General features: G+C 35.6%; 1 protein-coding gene across 3 annotated transcripts in view; it reads left to right on the top strand.

Annotated features, from left to right (window-relative positions):
* Positions 1-13,822, top strand: part of wwp2 (WW domain containing E3 ubiquitin protein ligase 2) — a 42,965-nt gene that overhangs the window by 28,466 nt on the left and 677 nt on the right. Inside the window, exons 12-23 of one of the 3 annotated variants that reach the window (XM_073868381.1) lie at positions 581-662; positions 2,826-2,954; positions 3,519-3,597; positions 3,690-3,761; positions 4,318-4,406; positions 7,359-7,518; positions 7,663-7,796; positions 7,880-8,020; positions 11,544-11,664; positions 11,870-11,974; positions 12,057-12,153; positions 13,724-13,796. In XM_073868381.1, coding sequence (XP_073724482.1) covers positions 581-662; positions 2,826-2,954; positions 3,519-3,597; positions 3,690-3,761; positions 4,318-4,406; positions 7,359-7,518; positions 7,663-7,796; positions 7,880-8,020; positions 11,544-11,664; positions 11,870-11,974; positions 12,057-12,153; positions 13,724-13,796 — 1,282 coding nt within the window. Of the gene's footprint in view, positions 1-580; positions 663-2,825; positions 2,955-3,518; positions 3,598-3,689; positions 3,762-4,317; positions 4,411-7,358; positions 7,519-7,662; positions 7,797-7,879; positions 8,021-11,543; positions 11,665-11,869; positions 11,975-12,056; positions 12,154-13,723; positions 13,797-13,822 lie in introns of all 3 variants that reach the window. The other 2 variants (XM_055192554.2, XM_073868382.1) reach the window with 2 other exon arrangements.

Here is a 13,822-nt window from a genome sequence, read left to right as displayed (position 1 = left end):
GAGGGGTACGAATCCACACAGCCATGCTCCTATTCATACAGATCTTTTTCTGGGCAACAGCCAGCAGATTTCTCTCCGTTTTAGATTTTAATTTAATCCAGCTGTTCATTGCCACCGAACAATGCTCCTAAAGTTCTTACTCGCTTCTCATTAAGTCTCCATTCTGCTAAACTCACTAAAAATGTGATCGTATGATAGTATTTTGGGGCATGGCTAGCGAGATGCCTCACCCTCGTGTGGTTCCAAACCTGCATGCTGTTAGTTTTTCCATAAACGGGAATGTTTTCGGAAATCACAAAACCCATCGTTGAGGACCATGAAGCATCGACCATCGAGACTTACAGATCATGATTCTAGAGGAAATTATTTCATTGGGGTGTCAATAATGAAACATTTATGAATCTGGCATATGACTTAAGGAGTACAGTGCACAAGTAGTGTTTGTATTATGAAAACGAGTTGGTTAAGGAAATGCAAAAGGTTTTGATCTACTAATAGCGTGGTTAAAGAATGACTTTTGTTAGGTAAGTTCAGTGTGTTTGTTGAAAATCTTGATCGTAATTGTTTTCTTTCCCCGCAGAGAAACGCCAGGACAATGGCCGAGTGTATTACGTCAATCACAACACCCGAACTACGCAGTGGGAGGACCCACGAACCCAAGGGTAATTCTGCTCTCCTGTCACATGGTCCATTGCAAATGATCTACAGATTTCAATAGAGCCTGCGGGAGTCAAATCGTGTGTTTTGGGATAGCGGTGCACATGGCACATATGTACAGCTAGGGTGTTGGGGAAGCCATTTGCCAAGCTACTATAATATATGTACAGTACTGTGCAAAAGTCTTAGGCCACCACCACCAGCCTTGTTATTTAAGGAAAGTTTTAATGTCCATCCATTTTTATTTTTACTTTGACTTTACAAACAGAAAATACAGGATATACACAAAACTGATGTCTTTTTCAGGCATCAGTCAGTAGGGCTGTCACGATTATGACATTTGGCTGACGGTTAATTGTCTAATAAATTGTGACAATTAATTGGCTATTTTAGGACTTTGCCGATTATGAAGATTAATTGCCTGTTTTATTGCTTTGACATTTAATTGTCATACATTTTTTTTCATGAAATAATTTTCACGCAAATCTATATTTCAAAAACTGAAAATTCTTCAATTTCAAAGTGTCTGAAAAGTAACTGTAAATAAAAATGCATTCAAAATAAACGAACTATACCAGAACCGGCCTTAAATAGTAGCCAATCCTACTAAAGTCGTATTAGAACTGAACCAAATGTCTGTAGTGGCTGCAAAAAAATCAATTCCTTACAGATCCTTAAGAATAGCATCCTTCACTTTCCTAAATTTGGAATTGCTGTTTTGGAAATGTATGTTTTACCTGGCAGTTCATACTAATTATCAAAGTTTTGCAGTAGTTTTGCAGCGCCGTTCTAAAAAATTGAATACATTGTTTTCTATGAGTATACACACACCGGCACCGCCCAGCTTTGACTCAGGAAGTTGCTCAAATCCCTGTCGCGCCACTCACATAGTTTAACATTAAATACCACCATATTTGTCCCAAATCATTAACGATTAACATTTGGCTGCTAACGTATATTTTGTATTTTGAAGTAAACGCTATCTGACGAAGCTGGCGCTATTTAATGTGCACTTCCGGTTTACGATACCTCCGAGTTGCCTTAGACGTGACGCGGCACTGAGCTGCGCGGCCGGTGTGCGATCCCCTTGATACTGTCTCGTTTATACAGGCGCTGCAGCTCCCCCTTGTGTTTTTAGAGAGATGTGCAATCATTGCGGTGATCTAAAATCATCGCGATGAGGTCAAACAATCGATTATTTAATCATTGTGACAGCCCTAACAGTCAGTATTTAGTGTGACCTCTCTTGGCACGAAACACATCTTTTTTGAGGAGACTGAAGTCCTGAAGTCATTCGATTAGAAATTAGGATTTAATTTAATTTATGAGCTATTGCTCAATTGGAAGGGGACTTATACATTTAAATGTTTTTAATATTGTATTCTAACAAAGACTCTAAGAAATATTTATTTATGATCACTATACAATTGCAAAAACAACTAATTTAATGGTGACATTAAACTTTTGCACAGTACTGTGTGTGTGTATATGTATATGTATATGTATGTATATATGTATGTATATATGTATGTATGTATGTATGTATGTATGTATGTATGTATACACACAATACTGGCTTACACACAATATTGGCTTGTTAAAATCGGCAGTTTCAATTCAATTGGCTGGTTGTTAGGCCAGTTTATACCAGTCAGGTTTTCCAGGCTGTGCTGGAAGTAGTCACTGGATTTGACAAGGTTCGCAAGGATTTCTGCTTTCATTGGAATATTGTTTATTCGCACATGAGTCATATCTGATTTCCTAGTTCCTACTGTAAATGAATGTCAAATAAACAAGTCTCTTTTAACGTAGGTTAGACTCTGTATAGTGAAAGATCAGGAAAGCTAGCATACTTTGCTATATGCATTTAGCAACTGTTTATACCCATAAAGATATTTGTCTACTTACCTGATGTCTCCCAATCCCAATGATTTATTCAAAAGCGAATCATCCTTTATTTATTTCCTCACTTTAATTTCCACGTTTTACTTTTGCATTGTGTTTTAGGTATTTACATATTTTACGTTTAGTTTACTTAAAGTCATATGATATGATTTGTTGTTTTCTGTATATATATATATACTTTGAGCAAACCAGACATGTCAGGTCATATATGTGTGTAGAGTCCAGCAGGGTGCGCTGCTCTTACCCCCCTCCTCCTGTTGCAGGATGATCCAGGAGCCGCCCCTGCCCCCCGGCTGGGAGATGAAGTACACTGCAGAGGGGGTGCGATACTTTGTGGACCACAATTCTCGCACCACCACCTTTAAAGACCCCCGACCAGGCTTTGAGTCAGGGTAAAAATCACACACGCTAAAGCTCAGGTCACATTTTTAAGATTTATATAAAGGGACAATTAAGATTTACACATTAATGAAGGTATAGATAGATAGATAGATAGATAGATAGATAGATAGATAGATAGATAGATAGATCGATAGATAGATCGATAGATCGATAGATCGATAGATCGATAGATCGATAGATCGATAGATCAAACAGGCCTATAGCTTTTCCATCATTAGCTCAAGCATCTTGCGCTTCACTATAGCCCAGGTATTTAACCAATAAGATGCATCCACAAACCATACAGTATATATCTTTCTTTATCCTCTTAATTTTTTTATTTTATACATTCTTTTTGTTGTTTTCTGTCTTTTCTATTTCTTTGTTTATCTGATAAGCAGTACAGATATGCAGTAAATGTTTGTGCTTTTATTTATTAAGTTTATTTATTATGTCTTCCTCTCATCGGTCGTGTCCAAGAGCTGACGTTTATGTCAACATTTGACCTGTGTGCCAGCATCTGATGTGGAATAAATTACTGTTTCAGTTTATTTTTTGGTCTCTTCCCCGTTTAGTTCACGGCAGGGCGGGTCTCCGGGTGCCTACGATCGGAGCTTCAGGTGGAAATATCACCAGTTTCGCTTCTTGTGCCACGTGAGTTGTTTCAGTCGATCTTGTTTGTACTCTCGAGTGTCATTTTTGATGGCCCATAATGCATTATTTTCTGTTTGTGTGTCTCTTAACAGTCCAACGCGCTGCCCAGTCATGTGAAAATCTCTGTGTCACGACAGACTCTCTTTGAGGACTCATTTCAACAGGTGGGAGGGTGTAGTACAAATTTATTTAAATTACTATTTTTTATGCATTTATGGCAAAAAATCTCTGAAGTTCACATTTAAGTCTAACAATAAAAAATATACAACATTGTGTATTAATAACTTATAATTTATATTTATTTCTACATAGTTTGGTTAAAGGTGCAGTGTGTAGATTTTAGCGGCATCTAGCAGTTAGATTTTGAATTGCAACCAATGACTCAGTCCACCGTTCACCGAAATGCATAGAGAAGCTGTGGTAGGCGTAAAAGGACAAACATGTTGTTGTTTAAGACAAAATACAGTAGTGACAAAACACGGTCTGTAGATGTAAGGGGACCCGCGGTGTATGGAGATAAAAACGGCTCATACTAAGATAATAAAAACAGTGCAGTTCATTATATAAGGTCTTTATACACCACTGATAATATAGTTATGTAGATTATATTGCGTTTCTGTCAAGGGATCCTTCTAAAAGTTACACACTGCACCTTTAATGTATTTCTAAATGATTTTTATTAAATTTGAAAAAAAATAATATCACCCCATTTCCTTCCAGATCATGAATATGAAGCCGTACGATCTCCGTCGGAGGCTCTACATCATCATGAGGGGTGAAGAGGGTCTGGATTATGGAGGAATAGCCAGGCAAGTTTATCCCAACCAGCTGTCATCTCTCTCTTCATCATGTCTTCATAATTTACTCGTGCTTAACGTTTGGGTTTGTGGGCGGGGCAATGTTTGGTGTGACTTTTCTTGTTTGGTGTCTGGAGCTCCTCTGTCTGTGTTTGTCTCCTGCGTCGTGTCAGTGGTTTTACCCTATGGTAGGTTACGTCATGCTGTTCTACCACAGGGTAGAACCACGGACGGGATGTCTGGAGGTGTCTGCATCGTCCTTTGGTGTAACAACTGCCTTACCCTCAATCACGATCCCATGTTTGTTCCTTCACCATCCACCCTCCAAACTCCCTCACCGTGGGTCGGTTATGATTTGCTATCTGTTGGTGTTTTCATCTTCATTGCCTTACGTGACACTTTCATGTCTTTACTCATTTCATCTAAAATAAACAAAGTTATTTTTTGGCAAAATTTTCTGGTGAATTATTTTTTACTTTTAATAGATGCATGTTTTTTTGCTATGTGGTCTGATATGAATTAGGATTTATAGTTGTGCTTGTTATAAAATACTATCAAAACTATTTAAATACAAAATGAGTTGCATGTTATATTTACATGAAATATTTGTTAATTCATATTTATAATAATAATTATTACTTAACTTTTTTCTGTAAATTAGTGTAGTACAAGATATGTACACTACTAAACTAGGATGCATCTTATAAAGCTGGCAGAGAATTTCCAAACCTGTAATCTACACTGCAAAAAATCATTTTAAAGAAAACATTTTCTTAGTATTTTTGTCTTGTTTTCAGTAAAAGTGTCTAGGGGTTCTTGAATTAGGATGCTTTTTCTTGATGATCGAAGTCTAGTTTTTAGACCAAGAATGTTAAATTTGGGTGATTTTGTTGCATAGAACAAGCAAAAAATCTGCCAATGAGGTAGGCAAATTTTTCTTGAATTTGGTGTTTAGGAAAAATGTTCAGGATTTGTTTCTTGCCCCATTGGTAGATTTTTTTAGCTTGTTTTGTGCACAAAGTCGCTTAGGTTTGATATTTTTTGTCTTAAAACTAGACTTATTTTCTTGGGTCGTTTTGCTCATCAAAAAAAAGTATCTTAATATAAGAATTTTTAGATATTTTTACTGAAAACAAGACAAAAATGCTAAATTTTTTTTCTTGAAAATCTTTTTTTGCCGTGTAGAGAAAGAGTGGCTTATTAAAAAACCTGCATGTAGATTTATGTACAGTATCATTCGTTCATTCATTTCATTTATTCAACATTTGTTTGTTCACTACATAATAACTTTACTTCTATTTGTATTATTTTATAGTTTTAATGACTAGCTTGTTTTATTCTGTAAATACTTTTGTAAAAAGTCTTTTATCAAGTTAATCCAAATATATAGATTTAGAGTTGTTAGAAAAAAATTATCTTAAACAACTTATTTAGTTTTATCTAGTTTTCATAAATAAATCTCGCCATAAACATAACCATAAAATTTGGAATGACATTAAAGGTGCAGTGTGGGACTTTTAGCAGGATCTCTTGACCGAAATGCAATATATTTTTACAGTAGTCCTAAACAGACAAACTATTCTACAGAGCGCGATTTTGTCCCTGCGTAGTCTCAGGTGACTACATGTTTGTCCTGTGGCAGCTACCGTAGCTTCTCTTTGCGTTTCAAAGCTGAGGTTGGTTGCAATTCGCAGTGTCACCACTAAAAACCCACATTGTACCTTTAAAGTAAGAAGAAAAAAGATATATAAAGTATATACTTGTTTTAGTAAAATATAATGAGTAGTATTAAATAATATGCAAGTCAGGGTCCAAACAGTTTGTAAAAGCGTAGAAAATGAAAATTGTCAACTTAAAAAGAAACAGAACTTGTTGATATGATAGCAGGAGTTTCTTATTGAATTTCTATGTATGTTTTGTGAACTTTGGACATTTTATAAACAAGATAAGACAAATAGTCTTTATAATACAAAAATCTGTTACATTTTATCCAAATTTTTGTATTAGCGTCTGTAATGCAAATAATAAACACAAGTTATAAGTGCCATTTTTTCAGTTATAAGTATTTGCATTTTTATGCGGTAATGAAAAATCATATTGATGGTACTAATGCAGTCCTTTACTGTGGTAATGCTCAATCTAACTCTATAAGTCTACATTTATTCGACCATTCCTAAATAAATTATATTCAAAATATAAAATAGATCGAACCATATTAAGATGTTGTGCAAGGACCCAGGATCACAATGTAATACATTTTATATATATATATATTTATATTTTTTATACATGTTAAAATGCATCTCATACTGCTCAGTTATAGACAAACAAATGAGATATTTTTAAATAAATATTTTTCTCAGTTGTTGCTAACATAATCAGCATAATTTAGTTTTAATATTCACAAAACTTTAGGCTGGGGCTGCATAACAACTAATCGCAAGTAATCGTTTGCAGAATAAAAGTTTTTGTTTACATCATATATGTGTGTATAATAATTAGGTGTATATTTAAAAACACAAACATGCATGTGTATATTTAAGAAATATTAACGTGTGTATATACATTTTTATATTTATATATAATTTATATTATATATATGAATACTTAATATATTCACTTTTATTTCTTAAAATATATACATGCATGTGTGTGTTTTTTTACATAATTGTTACAGACACATATATATGATCTAAACAAAACGTTTTATTCTGCAAACGATTAGTTGCGAATAGTTGTTATGCAGCCCTACTTTAGGCAGTAACTAGGCAAAAATACTGCATTTAAAAGCATTAAAGCTATTAAAGAAAATACAGATAGATATTAAAATAGTCATTTCATAAGATCTTTAATAAAGTTTTCCTTCAGGGAAAACATCCAGGCTGTTGAAAAGCTTATAAATGTATTGTAATGTTTATGTGTTATGCTAACGTTTTGTATCTCATTTGTTTATTCTCTTTATAGGGAGTGGTTTTTCTTGCTGTCTCACGAGGTGTTGAATCCAATGTACTGTCTGTTTGAGTACGCCGGTAAAAACAACTACTGTCTGCAGATCAACCCTGCGTCCTCCATTAACCCCGACCACCTCACATACTTCCGATTCATTGGCCGCTTCATTGCCATGGTAACATCGCTATAGATTACTTCATTTTACTTAAATGACTTATGAATTAGTTATGTTGTGCCAATACACACAATTGAATAAACAGGCTGATTTGAGGATACACATTACATGAAGGGCTTATTATTATTATTATTTCTCTTCAAGGCGTTGTATCATGGGAAGTTTATCGACACTGGCTTCACTTTACCCTTCTACAAACGCATGCTCAACAAGAAACCCACCCTGAAAGACCTTGAATCCATCGACCCTGAGTTTTACAACTCCATCATGTGGGTCAAGTAAGTATCAATACTGCACTCTTGGTATTCAGTGTCTCTTCATACAGCATATGAACGATCCTGATCCTAATGTCTGCTAACAGAGAGAACGATCTGGAGGAGTGCGGCGTAGAGCTGTACTTTGCTCAGGACATGGAGATTTTAGGAAAGGTGACGACGCACCAGCTGAAGAACGATGGAGAAAATGAACTGGTCACTCAGGACAACAAAGAGGAGTATATCGGGTAAGGCTGCTAAATATTGCAATCATATCAGAAAATAAAAATTCTCTTCACCCTTATTTTGCCCATATGATTTTACTTTGAGCTGTCAACTATGAATCCTTTAGCTTCATTGATGAATTAATAAAATTTTCTTGGAATAAAAGTGCTTACGATTAAAAAAAACAGTTTTTGTCCGTCACATTTGATTTAATTTCTCCACAATAATTATATATTTACAACATTACCGTGTGTGTAAATTGTATGCTGGTTAATTACACATTTAAAAGTGCTGCTGTCTTAACTTCACTTAGCCAAGACACAAACAAACACTCACTAAGTGCTAAGCTTACCAAATACCATATTTAAGATAATTGAAATGACAATTTATGCTTTGGGTATCATTTTTTAAAATAATTTTTAAATGTATTGTGACCATTTCAGTCCAGTGTCAGTTGAATTCCAACAAAAGCAAACGTCAAGACATTAAGTCACCTAACAGCAATGTAAAAGACTGAGAGCATGATAAAAATTTTGGGGTTTTCCATCAAATATTCATTTTTAAATTATTACTAAAATACATGTCAAGCATTAACCTTTAAAAATTTTCTGCAAATAAATGATAATGAAAACAGGATTTTTATTAGGAATTCGGCAGAAATGTTGTCGGTGAATGACAGAATAAAACAAAAATGATAATTTTACTTAAGCCCTATTCGGACGGGATTAGTTTTACAGGGGGACCTCTGAGAAAATCGTGCTTCTCAGAGGTCCTCTGTGTTTTTAATCCCGTCTGAATGCAAATGTCTGTGTTTGCCCGCAATATCTTTTGAAAACGCGGTTCATTTCGTGTTTTGGCCAACGTGATCTGCCGTAAGGTCTTACTAATGCGGGTATATTGTATTTCCTGAGTCCCATTCATTCAGATATGGATGTTTTTCGCATTCGGCAAAATAAAATAATTACATCAAGACGAGCTGAATATCAAACACTGTTAAGACTGGCCACTGTAATATCGTTAACGTTATAAGAAACTCCGTTCAAAGTTGTTCAACTCCAGAATGGTAATGTTAATTTATAAAGATAATAAATTGTTATTAATCATTATTTCTTCATTTCTGGGTTTATTATAAGCAGACAGTTATATAAAACACGTAAACTAACGTTTCTTTAGTAGGATTTGTATATTTTATTTTGATTTGTTAAAGTTAAATTAATAAATTACATGTTCTGACATAATTTTACATTTAAAGCAAAATATTAAACATTACAAACACGCGTATCCAGAGCACGTGCTTTTCTGCAACGCCCAAAATGCATGAAACAGACACTCCCATCTCTGGAATAGCCTGCATCATTTTAATCCCGTCCGAATCTGCCAAAATCACAGACGTCCTGGGGGACACGTTGAAACTCAAACGTTGTTTGGAAAACTAATCCCATCCGAATAGTGCTTTAAACACATAAACTTATAAATAGTACACTTTGACAAACTGTAAATAGTTTTGAAGTGGTCTGTTTATTTATTTATTTAATTTTTTTGGCTGTGTATATGATTTTTCAGTTGTTTTTGCACAATGTTAAATTATATTGTTTTAAAGGGACATAAACGTGGAAAAAATTTCATATAATTTTCATTATAAGTGCTATAATTGGGTCCCCAGTAGGGCTGGGATAAAATATTATTTTTTAAACGATTAATCTAGCGATCATTTTTTAGATGCATCGATTAATCTAACGATTCATTTTATCAGTCCGATTCGACTTCGATTCGATTCTCAATTATCTCCACATTAATTAACTAATAGAAATATATACATGTTAATTTACATATCTGAATGTAAACATTTCAACATATGTTTATTGCTCTTAAAATTTCAAAATAACAAGTGCAAAATAGTGCATTCTTAATCAGAGGTAGTATTCAATAAAGCGTTTGCATCAGATACTGTGCAGTTTAGTAGCAGTCTAAAAATCTTAAGTTCACATTACTTTATTTTACATGCATTTATGAGCAAAACCTCTTCAATGTGCCTTTTGATGCTCAGTGTAATTTTTATAACTTGATTTGTTTAATCCACATTGTTTTCGTGCTGTCCATGTGATGACAGATATAAACACAATTCTAGACTTAATAAGCACATACATTATTAAATCTCTTTCTCTTAAGTTTGTTAAGATAGATGAGGACTCATTTAGTGCTGGGCAGAGAGTGAATGAAACAAGTCTTCTGCTCACAGTGACATATTTCATTGCTTTCTGTTAAATTGCTCAAAGTCATGACTGTTTAAAACACACTTGGCATCACATTCATGATTTTATGGTAAAATTACACTTTTTCGCGTCAATCCACGAGCATTTAAACCATAAACAAAGCACTGTCACTTTAATTGAGCATGAGCAGTGCAGCTAAAATAGAACCAACGCAGAAACAATCGCAGCACTGCTCCTACAACGTCGCTTACGCACTGCTAACACTTGCTGTGTGAAACCGGCATGGACTGGAGCCACTCGCATTGCTACTACTTTACAGCGCCCCCATTTTGGGTCTGACGAATCAACGTGCATATTTTGCGTCAACGTATTTTTTGCAGCGACGTCGTCCCCAGTGCTTCTATCAACCTAGAAAATGTGAAAAAGATCAACCCAGTAACTTAGTTTCAATAGCTCATTGAAATTTGGCTCCCCTTGTGATGTCAGATGGGGATAATAATACTGCCTTTTAAAGGCAGGGTCCATGATCTCTGAAAGCCAATTTGATATTTGAAATCACCTAAACAAACACACCCCTACCCCAATAGAATCTGGACCTTCTGTTGATAGACCCGCCCCCACACATACGCAACCCAGACAGTGATGTTGGTTAGTAGACACGCCCCTTACTGCTGATTGGCTACGAGTGTGTTTTGGTAGTCGGCCCGACTCCCTTTTCCAAAGTGTTTTTTAAATATCGTGCACTCCACCTTTAATCTGCACTATCTAACCGCGGCACTGCCATTTAGTTTAATTTCAACAAACCACCATAATGGGGATCAGTGTTTGCATTCATCAGCACATTTCCAATTAAAGGGACACATCCAAAAACGGCACATTTTTATATAATTATAAAATGATAAAATATAAAATTATCTCTGGGGTATTTGAGCTAAAACTTCAAATACACACTCCGGTGACAACGAAGACTTTTTTTTACATCTTAAAGTCTCATAAATATCCCCTTTAAAAAGTCAGACTGAATGCAGTAGGACCAACAATGAATATACATTTTACCGCCTGAAGTTATATTAGCTTCATAACATGACCATAAACCAAATAACTTTCATGTGATACTCAGATGATTATGCAAAACTGTATTTGTAAAGTACTGTTTACATGGACCAAACTCCATACATGGGAATGATGAGATCTAGGCCTACATGTTTCATGTACATGTTTCTAGTTGTGAATTTATTTTTACTAAACCTGAAGCATTTTTTAAAGCATTATTCACAGCTACACTAAATGTCATTGCTATTATTGTGTAACTCATGACTTGTTTCTTCTGCAGTCTGCTGACTGACTGGAGGTTCACACGTGGGGTGGAGGAACAAACAAAAGCTTTCCTGGATGGCTTTAATGAGGTGGTGCCATTGGAGTGGTTGCGTTATTTTGACGAGAAAGAACTGGAGGTGGGTGTTTTGCAACAAAAATATCATCCGCCAAAGAGCTGCATTTATAGATGCTCAACAAAATACAATGCCAGCGTTTTGAAATCAACAGCCGTAAATAACTTGTTAGTTTTGGGCTGGGCTGTGGTTAGTTTTGGGCTGGTTATAAATTTATAGAGCCTATATTTATCCTACGCGTAACAGCGGGTATTCATGTCTCCTTCAGCTCATGTTGTGCGGGATGCAGGAGATTGATTTGAGCGATTGGCAGAAAAACACCATCTATCGACATTACACCAAAAACAGCAAACAGATCCACTGGTTCTGGCAGGTGGTGAACGGTCTTCAATCTCATATTGCCGTTTTTGCACTTCTGCTGATTTTTAATGTGCTGTTTTGTTTGTGGCACACAGGTGGTGAAGGAGATGGACAATGAAAAGCGAATTCGCCTCCTGCAGTTTGTCACAGGAACTTGTCGGTTGCCAGTTGGAGGTTTTGCTGAACTTATAGGTGCAGTTACAATCTTACATACCATAAACACAACAGATAAATCACACCATATCAACTCTTGATGCATTATATCAATGTTAAATCAAGTGATTGTGTTCAAAAAGAGCAATTTTGTATAGAAGATTTAAAGGAATATTCCATTTTCTTAAAAGAAAAATCCAGATGGTTTGCTCAACACCATGTCATCCAGGGTGTTGATGTCTTTCTTTGTTCGGTCCAGAGGAAGTTGTGTTTTTTGAGGGGAGCGTTGAAGGATTTTTCTCATTTTGGTGGACTTTGATAGAGCCCAACACTTGGCTCAACACTTGGCAGTTTTTTTCGGCGGAGTTTCAAGGGACTATAAACGATCCCAAAGGAGGCATTAGGGTCTTGTCTAGCGAAACGATTGTCATTTTTGACAAGAAAAATGGAAAAGGTCCACTTTTAAAGCACAACTTCTCGTCTAGATCCGGTCGTGATGCGCAAGCGTGACCCCACGCAATACGTCATGACGTCAAGAGGTCACAGAGGACGAACGCGAAACTCCGCCCCAGTGTTTACAAATGTGTTGAAAGAGGACCGTTCCTACGTTGTTGTATGTCAACTGATACTAATTAATGTCTTTGTGTCAGTTTATTGTTTAAAATTGTCCGGAAATGTGCGTTTCATATATGTAACACGTGACCTCCCTACGTCACTACGCATTTACGTTAGGTCGCGCTGGACCGGATCTAGACAAAAAGTTGTGGTTTAAAAGAGCATATTTTTTATTTTTCTTGTCAAAAATGACAATCGTTTCGCTGGATGGGACCCTAATGCCTCGTTTGGGATCGTTTGTAGTCCTTTGAAACTCCGTTAAAAAGGCTGTTAAGTGTTGAGTTAAGTGTTAAGTGTTGGGCTCTGTTGGGGTCCATTAAAGTGAGAAGAATCCTGGAATGTTTTCCTCGGGGAACATGATTTCTTCTCGACTGAACGGGGAGGGACATCGACATTTTGGATGACATGGTGGTGAGTGGATTGTCTGGATTTTTCTTTTAAGAAAATGGAATATTCCTTTAATTGTTAAGGCTGAGTTTTATCAAAATTTATGTCCCACCAGCATCAGAAGGGATGGGTCTTCAGGGAATCATTTTTTTTAACTTTTTTAAATTTGGTGACTACTTTGGGCTGCAAAACGATTAATCGCGACTAATGGTTTGCAGAATAAAAGTTTGTGTTTACCAGTGTTGGGGGTAACGCATTACAAGTAACGTGCATTACGTAATAATATTACTTTTCTGAAGTAACAAGTAAAGTAACGCATTACTTAATAAATGTACACATTAATATTTGAGTTACTTTCTCAAAAATATATATATTTAATATTAGGTATTTATAATTTTATATAATAATAAAAATGTATATACACTTAAATACATACCTGCATCTATGTGTATTTATATACATAATTATTATACACAGCTTTGCGGTCCTAGTCCTGGATTAATCTAAACTAATCTAATCTTAGGCGTGTTTGTTTAGGTGATTTCAAATGTCAATGCACCCCTGCCTTTAAGTGGTAAACAGGGTGAATTTGTTTTTTGTTTTATAGGGAGTAATGGACCACAGAAATTCTGCATAGATAAAGTGGGGAAGGAAACCTGGCTGCCTAGAAGTCACACTTGGTGAGGCTCTCATTGACCTTAATCCA

Source organism: Misgurnus anguillicaudatus, chromosome 6 (genome assembly GCF_027580225.2).
Source record: "Misgurnus anguillicaudatus chromosome 6, ASM2758022v2, whole genome shotgun sequence".
Lineage (NCBI taxonomy): Eukaryota > Metazoa > Chordata > Actinopteri > Cypriniformes > Cobitidae > Misgurnus > Misgurnus anguillicaudatus.
Note: the sequence above shows the minus strand (reverse complement) of the source record. Positions and strands in the feature narration are given on the sequence as shown.